At 21.0% G+C, this 21,072-nt stretch overlaps 1 protein-coding gene across 4 annotated transcripts in view; it reads left to right on the forward strand.

The window, feature by feature from the left end:
- LOC122509508 overlaps positions 1-21,072 on the forward strand; it is a 91,326-nt gene that overhangs the window by 32,327 nt on the left and 37,927 nt on the right. For 2 of the 4 annotated variants that reach the window (XM_043623632.1, XM_043623633.1), the window contains one exon: positions 9,238-9,447. The exons of 1 other annotated variant lie outside the window; for it this stretch is intronic. In XM_043623632.1, coding sequence (XP_043479567.1) covers positions 9,238-9,294 — 57 coding nt within the window. In that variant the 3' untranslated portion in view covers positions 9,295-9,447. Of the gene's footprint in view, positions 1-9,237; positions 9,448-21,072 lie in introns of those variants that run through there. One more of the 4 variants, XR_006302367.1, reaches the window with a different exon arrangement.

Raw genomic sequence — 21,072 nt, forward strand, 5'->3', positions numbered from 1 at the left:
CATACCAAAAACATGCCTCTTCGTTTAGCCTCTGTTTGGTTGTCTCTGACGTGTAACTGATAAAATTTAGCGTGAACGACAATCATTCAAATGGAAAATGGAGAAAATGCCGCACATTGTCACACAAACTCTGATGGAAAAGAACAATACGGGGTTTTCAATCATTTAAGCCTTCCAATATATCTGGCAATTTAAATGTTACGTGTCGAGTTTACATTCTATGTTTAGTTTTTTTATTTATATGTATACATGTAGACTGTCTTTTTGTCGTTGAAGAATCAGAATTTTTTTTTTTAAAGTAGAAAAAATTTAGTGATTTTCAAAGAGGCGATGATGAGACTTTTGATTGATTATATTTTTTAGATTAAATTCATAGCATTCATAGCAATGGTTTGATTGTGAGGGGAAAAAATATTGTGCCTTCGAGCAATAGGAGTTATGCAAATTGTTTGCTTTTGTTTTCAAGTCGCTTTTTAGGAAAAGGGGTTTGTAGGTAAATAATAATGGAAGGAAGGTGGGGAAAGTGGGACAAAATCGGGATTAATCGGGTCAAATCCAACTCTTCTAATTTAATAATATTTTAATAATTATTATTTAATTATAAATAATAATTAAATAATTATTATTTAATTATAATTAATAATTTAATAATTATTATTTAATTATAATTAATAATTTAATAATTTCATTTATTGATTTTATTCTCTTCATTAATTTTTATGGTTGCCACAAGTCAGGGAATTCAGGGAAAAGTCTTAAATTTTTATTAAAAGTATTGGAAAAAATTAAATTTTTAAAATTGATAAGAAAACTCTGAATTTTGATGTCTTTTTTGTTTGCTTTATAAACTATGAAATTACCACGAATTCTAATACAAAACCCTTCAATTATTATATTTTTGACAATAATTTCTTTTTAAATAACTCAATTCTTGAAGAACTATTATAAAATAATTACTTTTAAATTATTTAATGAATAATTCTACTTAAATATTTCAAAATTGAATTTTAAAAGAGTTGCGTTTACAATTTTCATAAATAAATGAACTTCAAAATGTTTTAATTTGAAATTTTATAAAATTTCAATTTTAAATGAATTTAATTCAAAATTTTAAAGAACTTAGATTTTTGAACAAATTTTCATATAATTTAAATTCTTCTGAAATTTGTTAAATTTTTTGATATACGTTTAATTAATTATTAAAAATAATGGATTTTTGTACAAGAATTTTTTGGAGAAGTTATAAATCAAATTCTCGGTAAAATTTCAATTATCTTTGTAAAGAATACAATTTTTCTACGAAATTCAATTATTTTCAAAAATTTAAATAAAATTCTTGACAAAATTTCAATTCTTTTAAAAAAATTTTCCTGAATTCAATGATTTTCAATATCTACTATTTTAATAAAAATATCAATTCTTATCAATTCTTTTAAAAAAATTTTCCTGAATTCAATGATTTTCAATATCTACTATTTTAATAAAATTTTCCAAAAAAATGCAATTATTTAAAAAAAATTTAATAAAATTCTACGCAAACCTTTAATTATTTTCATAAAATAATCAAAATTTCGCAATCATTCAATTATTTTCATAAATAATAAACTTTTTACTGGGATTCAATTATTTTCGTAAATAATAAAATTCTTTTTAGGAATTCAATTATTTTCACAAGTTACACAATATTTTAATCGAATTCCTCGAAAAATGTATTTATTCTTTAAAATTTTATTCAAATTCGTTGAAAGAATTCAAATATTTAAAAATTTGTTGATAAAATTCTTTATAAAGATTCAATTTTAAGAAAAATTCAATTATTTAATAAATTACTTATTTTTGTATTTAAATAAAAAACAACTTTTAGTACTTTGTGTACGAATGGGACTCAATGCCCGTAAATGATTAAATGAATAAATAAATAAATAAAAAATTGAATTTTATAATAAAAGTTGATTTAAAAATTGATTTTATGTAAAATTTTTGATAATACTTGAATATTAACAGCATTATATCATGAATGTTTAAAAATAATTGAATTTTGAAAAGGTTTTAAATAAAAAATCTTTGAAATTAATTTTTTTGAAAAACTTTAATTGAATTTTTATTTTAAATAAATTGGATGTTTAATTTTCTAGTGTATATATTTAATTAAAGAATTCCCAAATAATCCATGAAATTTTTCAAAATTGAATTGTAAACAAATGGATTTAAAAATTCTTAAAGAAATTTTTCAAAAATTATTAAAAATAATTGATTTAAAGAACAATTTTAATTAAAAATTCTAGGAAATAATAATATTATAAGATAATGATTTTATCACTCGGTTTTTATTACTGGAATTCCATTATTTACAATTTTTTTTTAAATTTCTTGAAAGTAATTCAACTATTTTCATAAATAATAAAATTTTTACAGGGATTTAATTATATTTATAATTAATTAAATTCTTTTTAGAAATTCAATTATTTTTATAAATAATAAAACTCATCAGAATTTTAATTATTTAAAAATTTTTTTAAATTCGTGGAAAGAATTTAATTATTTAAAAATTTTTGTTAATAAAATTTTAAGAAACATTCCAATTATTGAATAAATTATTTATATTTTTGAATTTAAATAATTGAATTCTCCTAGAATTAATTTTTTTGGAAATATTTTAATTGAATTTTTTTTTTTTTTTTTTTTTTTTTTTTAATTAAGTGAATTTTTTATTTTCCAGTTTATAAAGAATTATTTTTTATATTAAAGAAAAATAAATTTTTATTAATTAATTTGATTCCTTATGAACAGAAAACTAACGTTTGCTTTCGGATTTTGTCTCACTTTCCGCCAATCTTAAAAGAGATATTTTCGAATTTTATTTTTCAAGTGGTAGAAGCGAGTTCGACAAGGACACAAAACATTTCAGAGTTCATCCTTCAATTTTATGTGGTATATCAGTAGTAAATGTCAATTTCAGTCAGACAAGAACGATTTTTAGTACTGTCATTAATTTCAGTAGGGGAATGTAGTCAAGGTTGGCCTACTGTCTAGGTAGGCCACTCGCGTTTTTTTGTCAAGTTCACTAGCGCCACCTACGCGCATTTTTGTCGAAGCTTGTCTTAGTGAAACCTAACTTTTTGTTCAATTACATTTTCGGAAAATCGAAAATTGTGTTTTCTGTGACGTCGGTACAAAAAAAGCTCAAAAAAAGTTTTGTGCATAATGTGAAAAACCATTAATAAAAGATAAAAAACAAATTGAATCGTCAAGGCAAGTATGCAGAAAATTTGTGGGACTCATGGTTGAAAGGAAAACAAAGTAAAAAATCGAATCCCGAAACGTATTTCTTTTTGTTTACAACAATTCGGTAATGTTACTTACTGTCAAGGTCGGCCACTATGTGTTTAAAATGCACAAAGTTGAGGACGAGCTACTTCATTTGCAAAAACTGCAATTCTGTATAACTCATAATATAATTGATCATCTTATTAATATTTTTATTTAATTTTATTAATATTTTAGTGCAAAACTTTTTTTTATTTATATTTATTTTTTTATATTGTTTATTGTTATTATTTTGTTATTTCATTAAGTTACAAACTGTAAACAATAAAGAATCAATTTTCCGTAACTCCAAACATGTTATTTTATTTTTTAACGATTAATGCCCTTTGAATTTTAAACATGGCCGACCTTGACTGTAATGGCCAACCTGGACTACAAATTTTTTTTTTTTTAAATCTTTATAACTTTTTCATTTTTAAACCTGTCAATTTACTTTGTACAGAAAAAATGTTCCTATTAAACAGGACTTTCCAACCATATACTTCAATTGTCCAAATTCATTTTTAAAAAAAAGTTATAAACAAAAGTCAAAAAGGTGGCCGACCTAGACTATGTTCCCCTAGTAAAAGGCAATTTTCGGTCAGACAAAACATTCCTTTGTTTTTGGCATATATAGCTAATAAAAAAAATTTTATTTCCATTTTTCTATTATAAATTTAGTTTAATATTTTAAATTTTCTATTGTATTAGAAAATTTTTATTAGTATTTTTTTTGTTTTTTTTTTACTAACTTTTTGTTAATTAATTAATTTCTTTAATAATATATTAATAAAATAATAATAAAAAATCAGTAAAATAAAAGAAAAAAAATGAAAATAATTTTTTGTTAATTACATAATTTCTTCAATAATATTTTAATGAAATAATTAAAATGAAAATTCTAGTAATAATCATATGAAAATTAATTGTACTTTATTAAGATTTGTGATTTTTGAATTTTTAAAATTGTTTGTATTAACAGAAATTACTTGTTGATTAAAAGTATAGTAAAAAAATTAAAATAGAAATTACATTTTTATTACTTTTATTATTATAAGTAATATTATAATGTGAAATCTAATTTTTGACTTCTAAAATTATCGGATTATTTTTTTTCTCATTTTATGAATAGAAAAAAAGTAGAAATATGTTAAATATTTTAATGATGAAATTGTAACAAAAGCAGGGATAAAATAGACATGTCTGCATACAATTTAGCTCTATGTGGAACAACTGGACAGAATGGTTAATTTCCCAGTAAAGCAAGATTTCTAATTCTGGACTAATTAGCCGAATCAAATGCTCTGTACTATTTAATATTGAATCAAATTTTAGGATAATGTTAGCTTTCCTTTTTGTTATTGTTACTATTATTATCATCATCATCATTATTATTATTTTTATTATTTTAATTATTATTATTATCTGTATTAATAATTTTGCGCATAAGCGAAGTTATTAACAAAATTTAATAATGAGATACTATTGTTTTTAATTGTGGCATGAATGGATAAGCAAAAGCTGCGATTTTGAACTGTTAATTAATTTAATGAATTGATTTAAAAATAATTTGTCCCAATGCTATTTGTGAAATTGTAATTATATACTATCATTTCTCATCCTTATAAAGTGATTATAAATAAATTGTAATATTAAGTTTGCCAGACTCCAATCAGACAATTTCATAACTAGTTTAAACACGTAGCCGTCCCTCTATACTTATATATATAAATCAGCAAAGTTAATAAAATTTGATTTTCGAGTTTAAAGCTTAAATAACTTTTCTAATAAAATTATTATTTCATTTTTTAAATAAATTACATTTTATTGACTTTTTTTTAAATACAAGAAGGAAATTTTATTTTTTGAAAATTTAAATGTTTGTTTTATAATAACAGATAATAATATGAATTGTAATAATAAAAATAAATATAAATAAGTAAATAAATGGTAATATTGCAGAATAAGGAAAATAAAAATTATAATCAATAATAATAATGATTAATAATAAATTAACTATATAATTATGTTGGCATTTTTTGCTAGAATTTAATTATTTTGCTAGAAATAAATTATTTTGGTAAATAATAAAATTCTTCGAAAGAATGTAATTATTTTTATAAATAACAACATTATTCTCAGTAATTCAATTATTTTCAATAGGGGAACATAGTCTAGGTCGGCCACCTTTTTGACTTTTGTTTATAACTTTTTTTTAAAAATGAATTTGGACAATTGAAGTATATGGTTGGAAAGTCCTGTTTAATAGGAACATTTTTTCTGTACAAAGTAAATTGACAGGTTTAAAAATGAAAAAGTTATAAAGATTTAAAAAAAAAAAAATTTGTAGTCCAGGTTGGCCATTACAGTCAAGGTCGGCCATGTTTAAAATTCAAAGGGCATTAATCGTTAAAAAATAAAATAACATGTTTGGAGTTACGGAAAATTGATTCTTTATTGTTTACAGTTTGTAACTTAATGAAATAACAAAATAATAACAATAAACAATATACAAAAATAAATATAAATAAAAAAAAGTTTTGCACTAAAATATTAATAAAATTAAATAAAAATATTAATAAGATGATCAATTATATTATGAGTTATACAGAATTGCAGTTTTTGCAAATGAAGTAGCTCGTCCTCAACTTTGCGCATTTTAAACACATAGTGGCCGACCTTGACAGTAAGTAACATTACCGAATTGTTGTAACCATAAAGAAATACGTTTCGGGATTCGATTTTTTACTTTGTTTTCCTTTCAACCATGAGTCCCACAAATTTTCTGCATACTTGCCTTGACGATTCAATTTGTTTTTTATCTTTTATTAATGGTTTTTCACATTATGCACAAAACTTTTTTTGAGCTTTTTTTGTACCGACGTCACAGAAAACACAATTTTCGATTTTCCGAAAATGTAATTGAACAAAAAGTTAGGTTTCACTAAGACAAGCTTCGACAAAAATGCGCGTAGGTGGCGCTAGTGAACTTGACAAAAAAACGCGAGTGGCCTACCTAGACAGTAGGCCAACCTTGACTACATTCCCCTACAATTATTATAGAATTTCTAAAAAAATTTCAGTTATTTTCATAAATTATAATAAGAAATTCTGAGAATAATTCAATTATTTGAAAAAAAATTTTAATAAGATTCAATAATCAAATTTTAATTAAAATAATGAACAAACACGATTATTTTAAATGTTAATTGAAATTCTTTGTAAAATAATTTTTTTTTTAAATTTCCAATTAAAATTATTTAGAAAACGACATTATTTTCAAAAAACTTATAGAAAATCTTTAAAAGAATTTAAAACTAAATTAATAATTTTAATAAAATTTAATAATTAAATTATTAATTAAATTTATTAACAAAATCGATTACCTATATTAAAAAAATTAAAGAATTTTTTCAAAAGAATTCAATTATATTTAATATTATTAATAAAATGTCTCGAATGAATTGAATTATTTAAAAAAAATTGTAATAAAATTCTGGGATGAATTCAATTATTTAGATCCAAAAAAATGTAATAAAATTCAATAATTAAATGTTTCATTACAATTATTAACAAACATGATAATTTTAAAAACTTGAAAGAAATTCTTCATTAAGTTCAATTTCTTTCAAAATTTTCAATTAATTTAAAATTAAAAGAAAACTCCATTATTTTCAAAAAATTTAAAGACATTCTTCTTAATAATTCATTTATTTTCAATACATTAATTTTTAAAAATTCTCATCAAAATTTCAATAATCTTTAGAAATAATTAAATTCTTCTCGGAAATTGAATTATTTTCAAAAATTTTAATAAAATTCTTAGCAAAATTTCAATTATTTTCAAAAATTTTCCTCAATTCAATGATTTTTAATAGGTATCTACTATATATTCTAATAAAATTTTCCAAAAGAATTTAATTATTTAAAAAAAAAAAATTAATAAGATTCTACAAAAGCCTTTAATTATTTTCAAAAAATAATAAAAATTTCACAGGAATTTCATTATTTACAAATTTTTTTTATAAATTTTTATGCAATCATTCAATTATTTTCATAAATAATAAAATTTTTACGCAGGGATTCGATTAATTTGGTAAATAATAAAATTCTTATTAAGAATTCAATTATTTTGATAAATAATAAAACTCATTACAGAATTTCATTTATTTTTAAATACAAATTTTAATCGAATTCCTCCAAAAAAATGTAATTATTCTTAAAATTGTTATTAAAATTCAGTCAAAAGAATTCAATTATTTAAAAATTTATTTATAAAATTCTTTATGAGAATTCATTGTTAAGAAACAAGCAATTATTCAATATATTGTTTTTTTTTTGTATTTAAATAATTGAATTCTAGGAGAATTTTCTCATGAAAATTGATTTAAAAATGGATTTCAGTTAAAATTTTTGATTATAATTGAATATTAAAAGCATTAAAAAGTGTAAATTTTTAGAAATAATTGAATTTTGAAAAGGTTTTAGATTAAAATCTTTGAAAATTTGAATTTTTCATATTTTTAACTAACAATTCTGTGGAATTAATTTTTTTTGAGAAACTTTAATTGCGGATTTTTTTTTTATATTATTTGAAATTTTTATTTTCTAATATATATTTAATTGAAGAATTTACGAATAATTGAAATTCGGTAAAATTGAATATTATAAACAAATGGATTTGAAAATTGTTAAAGAACTTTTTTGAAAATTATTAAAAATAATTGATTTTAAGAAGAATTTTAGTTAAAAATTCTTGAAAATAATAATTATATTAAAAATTATAATAAAATGATTATTAATATAGAAGATTATTATTTATTTATTATTTATTTATTATTACTGCATTATTATTTACTTACTTATTAGGAGAATAAATTCCCTGTTATAACTATTATCTAAATAAAGAAGTAAATTATAATAATAACAATAATAATGACAACAACAGTTATAATATTATATCGAAAAATAACCGTTGCAATCATAATATTAAACGAAATGAGATTAAATTCAGTGTGAAATTGGGTCAAAAGTTGAATTGATCCATTTTTTCCTGTGAATGGTAATCAGTAAATAGCTTCTGTGGCGACTTTCTGGAATGGAAAGTATGAGCATTGACAGATGCAAGTTTGAGCTTGATTAAAATTTAAAGTCTATTTATGTACCAAAGTCTAGACTCTGGTATATGAACAATTATAGACTCTGAATATTTTATTGGGGAGATAGTGTTTTTTTCTTCAATTAAAATAGTATTAACAAAGAAACACGTTTAAACAAATTTTAATTTTAATTTATTATTTATATTTCAATAAATAATAAACTTGTTGAAATGTAAACTGAATGCTTAGCTAATATAACATGTGATGAAGGATCGAAAATTTTCAATGTTACATTATTATGTTAATTATGTTAATTATTATCGAAATATTGAAAAGAAAATCATTTTTCAACCAATTTTAGAGAAATTGATAATATAGAAATTAACTAATGTTAAGATATGTAAAATGTGTGACAGATATTCAATACACGTCGTTCATTATAATGTAAATTGTTGTATGCACGACAAAATTAATTTTAGATTGGAGTTGAAATTATATTTCTGGTTATTTAGATACTTGCGTGCAATAATTGCAATAATGTAAAACGTATAATAATAAACATGGAAAATAAGAGACAAGAGAAAAGATGCGTAATATTTTATTTAAAAAATATATTTCATCTTTTGTTTTGTTTTTAGTTTTATTATTTTATTTTAAATTCTTTTTATTTAGAGTCGTAATTTTATTTTATTCATTTTGTTTAAATTCACTATTCTTTATTTATTATATTCACAATTTTATTATTCTTTTTTTCATTGTTCGTTTCATTTAATTCCATTGTTCTTTTTATTATTTTTACAATATTAAAATTGTCAGTTCATTCATGTTTCAGAATTTGAAATTCGACGGACCACTCGCAAAGAGAGAGAGAGAGAGAGTGAGTGAGTGAGAGAGAGTGCCTGAAACTTTTTTCATATCAGCAGCCAAAATTATCTCGCGTTTCCAGAATTGCTTGGTGAGTATGTATTTAGTTTGAAAACTTCAAGTACTCTTTCAACTTCATGAAACAAGCGAAACTAACTGCCTTCTTCAAATAAACTTTTCCCCGTCTTGCATTTTGAAAGAGACTTTGAGAAATATCAAGTACCAAGAGATGAGCTAAATATCTCGATGCATAAGCTTATAGAAATTGAAATGATTAATGAAAAAGATATTAAAAGTGCATTGAGGGTAAGGGGTTTTTTTTTTTTATTTAAAAAGAAAAATATATCATTTCTAAAAAAAAAGGTGGAAAAAAATTTAAAAGAGAATAATACACTGATTGTTGAGTGGCACAAATTGAAATGAATTCGGTATATGTGTCACAGTGAAAAGTATTAATGAAATTCACTGATTTAAATTAAAAGCGTTTCAAATAACTATTTCAAATAGAACTGATGTTTCACGTCAGTATATTGTTAATTTGAACATTTTTCAATGGTTACTTTATATATATATAGGTATTGATGGTGAAATTTATTTTAATTAAAAATTTATTAACTTTGAATTTAAAAGGGTAGAAGAGTAATTTTTCTATTAATAAAAATTGGTTTAAAATAAGTTGGATTGTCGTCTTTTCCGATGGAGGTTTAAATTTATCTCACAAAATTTAAATATAATTTATCGACTGCAAATGAAAATTGAGATGAATTTCTTAATATCATCCAATTTTTATCTTAATCTTTACTAGATTTTTCTTTCTATTTTAATTCAATTTGGTAATTTTGCAATTACTATAATCTGATTTGATATAAAATTTTTTTTTTAATTTTACGAAAAGTTTTTTGTACTTTTCGGAGTTTAGTCAATTTGCAAATTTCAGTTTTCTGTGATTTGCAGAGTAGTTTCGTATAGAATGTTTTAAATTTTCAGCACTATAATTGCAAAATTATTCAAAGTAACTTTTAATCTGTTGAATGTAGAGATTCTGCTGAAAATTTGGAACATTCTGCAAAACTGCGCTTGGCAAATAAAGCGAATTTGTATTTTGTGAATAGAAATATTAGAGAGTTTATTAAAAAAAATTGCTAATATTGAAGAAGAAAGGAACAAAGTTCCGGGACACTAATATTAGACCAAAATTTTTTTTTCAATAATTAAAGTTCTTAATTAAATTTAAAAATTAAATTCTAAATTATGATTATTACAAGTAAAATACTAATTGTTGTAATTAATGATAATATTATTGAACAATAAACAATAATAATAATAAAATTTTTTAACAATAATAATGAAACTTTCTGAATTCGTGAGAAATATAAAATTAAAGAAATAAAAGTTAAAATTATATTGGAAAAGTAATGAAGAGATTGAGATAAAAAAAAAATTTGATATGAAATAAAAAGAAGAAAAAAAAATTGAAATGGGAAGTAATGAAATTGAAAAAAAAGAAAAGGTGAAAAGTTTGAAGCTTTTAGTTATCACTTTTCGACAGCTTTTTTGAGAAATTCTTTTCACAACGATCCGATGATGTCGGTCATTACTTCTATTATCAGATTGCATTCACCTCTCTGTTAACAGGCGAGAATGTTTGAGCAATTCTCCCCTGAGAATTATAAAAGTACTTTTTGAAATATTCTATCGAACGTACGGAGAATACTCCATGCATTATATTTGGAAAATATATGAAAATGTGAAATTTCTCAATCCGTTGTAATGAGGTAGAAATACGTGACTGGTGATAGCGTCTTTTGAATTGGCTTTGTAGAGACCAAATATATATTGTCTTATCGTGAATCACTTTATTTAGGTGCATTCATATTGTAATTTTATATTATATTTTATTTTAGTTTTTCTTCTTCTTTGATTGATATAAGTTGATGAAAATTTAGTGCATTATTTATCGTACAAAGATATTTTAAGTTTAATTTTAACAAAATATGTTTGATTCAAATATAGGGTTTCTAGTAGTAAATGTCAATTTTAGTCAGACATTTTTTATTTTCTCTGACATGGAAAATTCAGGGAACAGTCAGAGAATTTTATCAAACTGGAAAAATATCAAATTTTTAGAATTAATAAGAAAATAATGATTTTAACACTCGATACTCTTTAATTATTGTAAAACATGAAGAACTCGAACACTTCGAGTCTTCGACTCGGAGCAATCGATATCTTCATGTCTTATAAGAATATTATTATTAGTTGTTAAATGTCAAAAATTTTTGAATTTGAAATTTTCTAAAATTCTATTTCCTATGGAAAAATAATAATGATTAAATATTTATTTGAAAATAAAGTTTTATTGGTGTTTTTGAATAATTTCACAATAGAAATTCGTAAATAAATGCAGGGCTCGAACTAGGTCCGTAAATCCAGTAAAAGTCCTTAACTTCGCTTGAAGTCCGTAAAAGTCAGTTTTTTTAAAAAAAAGGTCCATAAAGTCCGTAATTTAATTGAAAAAGAACGAAAAGTTTGTAAATCGCACGATATAATTTAGAAAATTTTAGAGAAATTATAAATGAACACAGAAATTCAATTATTTTCAAAGGTAATAAAATTCTTCGTAGAAATTCAATTATGTTCAAATTTTTTTTTTAAATTCTCGTGGAAATTTCAATTACCTTTAGAAATAATAAAATTCTTCTCCGAAATTCAATTATTTTCAAAAATTTTGGTAAATAAAATTGTTGGCAAAATTTCAATTATTTTTAAAAATTTTCCTCTTTTCAATGATTTTTAATATCTACTATTTTAATAAAATTTTCCAAAAGAATTCAATTATTTAAAAAAAAAATTGAATAAAATTCTACGCAAACATTTAATTGTTGTCATAAAATAATAAAAATTTCACAGAAATTCAATTATTTACAAATTTTTTATAAATTTCTTCGTAACAATTCAATTATTTTCATAAATAATAAAAATTTTATAGGGATTCAATTATTTTCGTAAATAATAAAACTCCTTGCTGAATTCCAATTAATTTTAACACAATTTTAATCAAATTCCTAGAAAAATGTAATTATTTAAAAAAAATTTTATTAAAATTCGACGAAAGAATTCAATTATTTAAAAATTTGTTCATAAAATTATTTATGAGAATTGAATTTTAAGAAACATTCAATTATTCAATAAATTATTTCTTTTTGTGTTAAAATAATTGAATTCTAGTAGAATTTTTTAATAAAAATTTATTAAAAAATGAATTTTAGTTAAAATTTTAGATTATAATAATTGAATATTTAAAGTAATATATAGCTTGATTTTTTTAAAACAATTGAATTCTGAAAAGATTTCAAATTAAAATTTTTGAAAATCTGAATTTTTCAAATTTTTAACTAACAATTTTGTGGAATTAATTTTTTTTTTAAAGTTTAAATGAATTTTTTTTATATTATTTGAAGTATTTATTTTCTATAATATATAGGTATGTATTTAATTGAAGAATTTTCAAATAATTGAATTTTTGATAAATTAAATTGTAAACAAAGGAATTAAAAAATTTTCAAATAACTTTTTCAAAAATTATTAAAAATAATGGATTTATCGAAAAATTTTAGTTAAAAACACTAAAAAAATTGAATTTCGGAGAAGTTACAAATTATTGCAGAAATTCAATTATTTTAAAAAAGTAATAAAATCCTTCGCCGAAATTCAATTATGTTCAAAAATTTTTAAATTCTTCTTAGAGATTCAATTATTTTCACAAATAATAAAACTCATCGCAGAATTTCAATAATTTTTAATACAATTTTTATCAAATTTCTCGAAAAGTGTAAATATTCTTAAAATTTTTATTAAAATTCATCTAAAGGATTCAATTATTAAAATATTTGTTGATAAAACTCTTTATGGGAATTGAATTTTAAGAAACATTCAATTATTCAAAATCAATTTCAAATTAATTATTAATATTCATCTAAAGGATTCAATTATTAAAACATTTGTTGATGTAATTCTTTATGGGGATTGATTTTTAAGAAACATTCAATTATTCAAAATCAATTTCAAATTAATTATTAAAATTCATCTAAAGGATTCAATTATTAAAACATTTGTTGATGTAATTCTTTATGGGGATTGATTTTTAAGAAACATTCAATTATTCAAAATCAATTTCAAATTAATTATTAAAATTCATCTAAAGGATTCAATTATTAAAACATTTGTTGATGAAATATGGGAATTGAATTTTAAGAAACATTCATATATTCAATAAATTATTTATTTTTGTATTTAAATAATTGAATTCTAGTAGAATTTTTTAATAAATATTTATTTAAAAATGAATTTCAGTTAAAATTTTAGATTATAATAATTGAATATTAAAAACAATATAGCGCGAAATTTTAGAAATAATTAAATTTTAAAATTATTTTTTTTGGAAAAGTATAATTGAATTTTTTGTATGTTATTTGAAGTTCTTATTTTTCTAATATATATTTAATTAAAGAATTGGCGGATAATTGAAATTTTGTAAAATTGAAAATTGTCAAAGAACTTTTTCGAAAATTATTAAAAACAATTGATTTAAAGAAGAATTTTAGTTAAAAATTCTTGAAAATAATAATTGAATTGATAATGATTTTATCACTCGGTCATCTTTAATTATTATTGTTTTATAGTTATGAAAAATTTAATTTATAGTTTTAAGTAGAATGTTCTCTTATTAAAAAAAATTCTTTTTTAATGTTGTTTCTTCGACAAGAAAATTAAGAAAAAAATAATTCCGTTAAGAAGAAAAATTCGTAATTTTATCCAATTTCTGGATTTTCCAATAAACTCTGATCGTTTTTCCAAAAATGTAATTTACCTCGAGAAGTGTATAGGAAAAATATAGAATTTTCTCTAATAGACTCGAAATTGCAATTAAACTGATTTTCTCTCTCTCTCTCTATTTTTTTTCTTTTTTTATCAAGCTTAAGGACATAATTCAAAAATATTGCACAAGACCAAAAAAGAAAAAAAAAAATAAAAGAGAGAGAGAGAGAGAGAGAGAGAAAGAAAAAAAGAAAAAGCGTCCCAGTGAAATGCTTCCCATCCAGCTTTATCGTATTTCCTAGCAATTAACCCTCCCCAAACCGTTTCCTCCCTTTTCCTTTTAGTTCTCTGGCGATTCGTGGATCGCAAGAAAATCCGAGTAAGAAAAGCGCGTTGCATATTTCATCCGCGCCGGAATACCAAGGCAGACGCAGCCTGCGGGACTGGAAAAGTCCTTTTCATGAAAAGTAGAAGGGCGGTGACCCGTGCCAGGTAAATTGAAATCCCATGGTCCACGCCTCCCGCGGTCGAGGTTAGAAGCGAGGTTGGGCCAAATGGGGGTTGGGAACTCTTAATTACACCCCTGCGATTACCTCACGAAAAAAGAATCGAGTGCATTACTAGCCACCGTAATTAAAGCAGCCTAATTAAACTTCAGAGTGAAAAAAACCTTGACAGACCTGGCGCACACTAAATACACACATAGTATCATGATATTGGGGGTCTTTGAAGGAAGTGCGCCATCGAATACCAACTATACACCGCAAAGCTATAGGCACATCATTTTTAGCTCGTTACACTTTCTACTTTTAATGAGTGCATTCCTTTTTTTTTTATCGTCTTTTCTTCTAATTTCACTCTTTCTCTGATATCGCAGATTTAAGATACAACTATCACGACAAGGAAAATTGCGAGGAAAAAAAGTAATAAATGGTTTTGTTTAAATAGAAAAGGTAAAATGAGAAGAAAGATTTTCAAAGTCGATGTACTGACAAAGTAGACGGTTTATTTGAATCAAATATATATTTTTTTTTAAATCAAACTCGGAATATCTTTGCAGTAGCGTCAAAAATATAATTAATATTATAGAGAATTATTTACAATTTATTTATTATTGTAAATTTCAATATTATTCATTTTATGACAGAACGAAACAATTTTTTATCATCACCATTATCAATGTTCTCTGTTCACTTAATTTCGTTTATGAGAGAATTTTCATGACATCTGGGCGGAAATTTAATGAACTGTATTGGGAAAAGTAAGGGGATTTTTTGGTCAGTGAAAAGTCAGGGAATGTCAGAGAATTTTATTTAAAGTTAGAAAAACTTCTACAAATTTATATAAAAATTAAAATTTTTTTTAATCTAACAAAACTTGAAAGATTTTTATTACCGTCCCAAGAAAGCAGTTAAATAAAATTAGTAAAAAGTCAGGAAAAAGTCAGGGATTTTTTTTCTCAATCCTTGTTAGACAACCTGACTTGGCAGGGCTCGAAGTAAATCCATAAATTCCGTAAAGGTCCGTAAATTTGCTTGAATAATTTGGAGAATTTTAGAGAAATTAGAAATGATTGCATAAATTCAATTATTTTTAATGTAATAAAATTCTTCGCAAAAATTCAATTATGTTCAAAAATTAAAAAAAATTCTTGTCAAAACTTCAATTATCTTTACCTATAAATAATAAAATTCTTCTCTGAAATCGAATTATTTTCAAAAATTTTAATACAATTCTTGGCACAATTTCAATTATTTAAGAAAGTTCTAATAAAATTCTACGCAAACATTTAATTATTTTCATAAAATAATAAAAAATTCACGGGAAGTCAATTATTTACGAGTTTTTTTTTTATAAATTTCTTCTCAATAATTCAATTATTTTCATAAATAATAAAACTTTTGCAAGATGCAATTATTCTCGTAAATAATAATTAAATTCTCGTACAATTTTCTATTAAAAATTGATTTAGAAATGAATTTCAGTTAAAATTTTAGATTATAATAATTGAATATTAAAAGTATTATTATAGCTTGATTTTTTAGAAACAATTAAATTCTGAAAAGATTTCAAATTAAAATTTTTGAAAATCTGAATTTTTCAAATTTTTAACCAACTATTCTGTGGAATTAATTTTTTTGAATAAGTTTAATTGCGGATTTTTTTTTAATTATTTAAAGTTTTTATTTTCTAATATATATTTAATTGAAGAATTTCCGAATAATTGAAATTTGTAAACTTGAATAATAAACAGATGATTTTGAAAATTCTAAAATAACTTTTTCAAAATTTATTAAAAATAATGGATTAATCGAAGAATTTTAGTTAAAAACACTTAAAAAAATGTAATTATTATTAATTAATTAATCAGGAAATTATTATTATTTTAATGAAATATTTTATCTGCATAAAGATGTTTTTAATTCAATGCAATTTTGTTTAATTAATTTTTGTTCTTATTTAATTTTCAAAACATTAAATTAAAATTTCAATAATTTTGAAAATTATTAATAATAATTAATGAAACGCTAGTTTAATGTTTTGATAATTAAATAAGAACAAAAATTAATCAAACAAAATTGTTTTAAATTAGGAACATGTTTGTGCAGATAAAATACCTTATTGAAATAATAATAACAATTCTTTGATAAAAATTAAATTGGTAAAAGAAACCAAATAATTTATCACTCTCTAAATTGTAATTAGTAAAAATGTTTAATAATTTAAATTAGCGACTGACTTTTTGCTTTTGAGTTAGTAAATTTTACTAATAAATTATTAGAAATTACTATTTTTTAGTCAAATTTACTAATTCAAAAGCAAAAAGTCAGTCAATAATTCAAATAAATAGTAAATATTTTCACTAATTAAAATTTAGAGAGCAGGTAAATATTTTTCAAGTGTTTGTCTGGCTAAAACTGGTTTTTACTACTGATGGTATAAACTACAAACGGACCGAATAATTAAATATTTAAAAATGAATTCATATTTATCATTTTTAACCAAATTAAGAAAAATTTAAGGATTATTAAAATAATTATAATAATTATAAAATTTTAAAAAGTCTTTATGTCACCATCTAATTTTACCGATGGTTAACACTGTAATCACTGGTTTTTTCTCTTCTGAAGTCGATTAATACTTTGTTTGAAAACTTTAATTGAAAAAGTTTATTATTGAAAATAATAACACTTTTGTCGATTGCAAGATTATCTCTCACGATATGGTTATAGTGAAAGAATTATTAAGAAAAGAAAAATTAATCTTTGAATAAATATATGTATATAGAATATTATTGTTATCGGCATTCAAGTAACAAACAACTATTTTCTATACAGAAGTTGATAAAAAGTTTCATAAAAATAAAAATTACTTATACGAATTTAATATATAAAATACGATAAATTTATGAATTACCTAGATGGAAAACTTTATTGAATGAAGGATTAGAAAATGATATCAACAATTTTTTTTTATTTATTTAAAAAGATTGGTTTTTTACTTTAGAAAATTTCAATTTTATTTCTATTATTTTTTAGCATTTGTTATTTTTTTCATTATTTATTATTTGCTTTTTATTATTTATAATTTATGATTTATTATGTATTTTCTACTATTTTTTATTTACATTTATTATTTGTTATATATTTTCAACTATTTTTTTTTACTATTTATTATTTATTAACCAGATTATTTCATATATGGAGTTTGTGTTACTAAGTAGAAGGGATTTTCGGTGAAATATAAATTAATTTAGGTTATTATTACGTTAGTATACGTATACTACGCGCGGTATATGGATACAATTTGCTGTTTACGAAATAAGTTTATTTTCGAGTTATGAAATTATTTTGACAATTTCCATATTGTCCTAATATTTAATAATAACATTTCTGTCAGTTTAATTTACTTTTATTAAGAAATAAATTCTCCCTTTAAAGAATAATATTTTTTTTTTGAACATTTTTGTAACAATTGTATATATTTATAATCAAAATTCTTTTTTATTAGAAAAATTGTTGCTACATAAATATTAATTGATTTTTATATTAATCGAAAATGTTTTTCTGTCAGGGTATACTTTTCCATTTTATTTGTTTATGGTGGGTATTTTATTATTAATTAATTAATTAAAATCCCTCTATATTATACTATTTATTGTTTTTTGTTTATTATTTATTGAGCATCGTATTTTTTTGTTTTTATAATTTTGTAAAATATTGATAAAGTAACACAGAAGTCAATTAAAAACAAGTTAATTAATATTTATATCCGGAATTTGTAAAATTTTGAATAGAATTCTAATTGGAAATTTTTGATTTATATATATAGTACGGGAATATAAATAAGTAGTCGATTTTAGATTTTTCGTGTCACTTATTGTATAATTTAATTATACATTCATGGTAGTGGTGTTCTAGAATAGATCAATTGCTGAATATTGAATCGAACTTTAAAATAAATTCAAATATTTTAGGAAAGCCAAAGGAATTTTATCAGGAAACGAGAATATTTTTATATAAGGAGTGAATTCTTAAGATATTTATTTTTAGAACAATTGAATCTGATTTAATTTGAAATTCAATATGTTCTATTTTTAAGAACATGTATGATTGCTAAATACATGTGTTTTTCGTAATATTTGTTAATATGTTGGTTGAGAATAAATTCTTTTTTCGATATTAGAATGAATTGCATTTATGAATAACTGGAAAAATTTTCATTTTTATTTATATGAATGAAAATATTCTTTATTTATTCAACTGCTTTTTTGTTTCCAAATTGTTTCCAAAATGTTTTTTCTTTTCAAATGTTTTCAATTTTAAAATTAATAAATATTGAAAATAATTGAATACTTTCAAAGAATTTTATCAAAAAATTTGAAAATAATTGAATTCCCGAGAATAATTTTATTATTTATAAAAGTAATCGAATTCTTGTGAAGAATTTTATTAAAATTTTTGGAAAATTTTAAATAAATTCTTTAGAAGAATTTCGTTGAATTTTTTTAAAAATTATGTATAGTTTCTTTAATAATTTTAATTGGAAATTTTGAAATTAATTGACTTTTATGAAGAATTTTTTTCAAGTTTTAAAAATGAACGTGGTCGTTAGTAATTTAAATTCAACTTTTAATTATTGAATTTTATTAAAATTTTTAGAAAACAATTAAACACTCCTTAGAATTTAATTAAATTTTTTTTAAATAATTTGAATTCTTATCAGAATTTTATTGAAATATTGAAATTAATTGAATACAATCAAAGAATAGATACTTTTAAACGTTTTGATAATATAATTTAATTCTTTTAAAAACTTTCTTTATTTTTTTTTTTGATTTAATAGATTTTGTTAATAATTGTAATTAATAATTTTACTATTAAATTTTATTACAATTATTGATAGAAAATTAAATTCTTTTAAACAATTTTATTAGAGTTTTTGTAAATAATTAAATTTTTTAAAAGAATTTCTTTAAGTTTTTTTGAAAATAGTATAGTTTCTCTTAATAATTATTGAAAATTTTGAGAATAATTGAATTAAACAAAGATTTTTTTCATCTTCAATACACAAATATTAGATACACAAATAATTGTGTCCATTATTAATTATAATTAAAAATTTGATTATTGAATTGTTTTAAAATTGTATTGAAAATAATTGAATTCCTGAAAAAAATTTCATTATTTATAAAAAGAATTTAATTTTTGCAAAGAATTTTATTAAAATTTTTGAAAATTCTAAATAAATCTCGATAAATTCTTTAGAAGAATTTCGTTGAATTTTTTAAAAAATTATATGTATATAGTTTCTTTAATAATTTTAATTGAGAATTTTGAAATTAATTAACTTTTATGAAGAATTTCTTTTAGGTTCTAAAAATAAACGTGGTCGTTGGTTAGTCATTTAAATTAAACTTTTGATTATTGAATTTTATTAAAATTCTTAGAAAACAATTAAATACTTCTCAGAGTTTTATTACATTTTTTTTAAATAATTGATTTCTTTTTAGAATTTTATTAAAATATTGAAAATAATTGAATTCACTCAAAGAATAGATACTATTAAAGATTTTGACAATATAATTGAATTCCTTTAAAAACTTCTTTTATTTTTTTGAATTGAATCGATTTTTTTAATAATTTAACTATTAAATTTCTTTAAAGTTTTTTGAAAATAGTGTTGTTTCTTTTAATAATTTTAATTGAAAATTTTGAAAATAATTGAATTAAACAAAGATTTTTTTCATTTTAAATACACAAATTTTAGATATACAAATAATTGTGGTTTTAAAATTTTTGAATTTTATTAAAATTGTATTGAAAATAATTGAATTCCTGAGAAGAATTTTTAATATTTATAAAAATAATTTAATTTTTGCTAAGAATTGTACTAAATTAATTTATTTCTCCAATTCTTATATAAAAATAATTGAATTGTTTCGAAGAGTTTATTAAAATTTTAGAAAATAATTGAATTCTTTCGAAAAATATTATTAAAAATTTTTTTTTGAATAATTTAATTCTTTCGTGAAATTTTATTAAAATTGTATTAAAATTTGAAAATAATTGAAATCCTGCAAAGAATTTTACTTTTTTTAAAAATAAATTTAATTCTTCCAAAGAATGTTATTATTTATTATTTGATTTGAATTCTAGCGAAGATTTTTATTAAAATTTTTGAAAAAAATATTGAATTGAAATTTTTTAACTTTTTGCTTGTGAATTAGTAAATTTTACTAATAAATTAATAGAAATGACTATTTATTAGTAAAATTTACTAATTCTTATTAATTAAACTAATAACAATTCTTATAATAATGAATTAGAGTTTTATTTTTATTAATAAGAATTGAATTAATAAGGATTTATTGTTATCTTATTAATTTTTATTTTGTATTAATAATTTACTCATTACTAATTATTAAATTACTAATTTATTAGTAAAACTTACTAGAATAGAATAGAATTAGTAAAACTTAGTA

The sequence above is a fragment of the Leptopilina heterotoma genome, unplaced genomic scaffold (assembly GCF_015476425.1).
Source record: "Leptopilina heterotoma isolate Lh14 unplaced genomic scaffold, ASM1547642v1 Lhet_60, whole genome shotgun sequence".
NCBI lineage: Eukaryota > Metazoa > Arthropoda > Insecta > Hymenoptera > Figitidae > Leptopilina > Leptopilina heterotoma.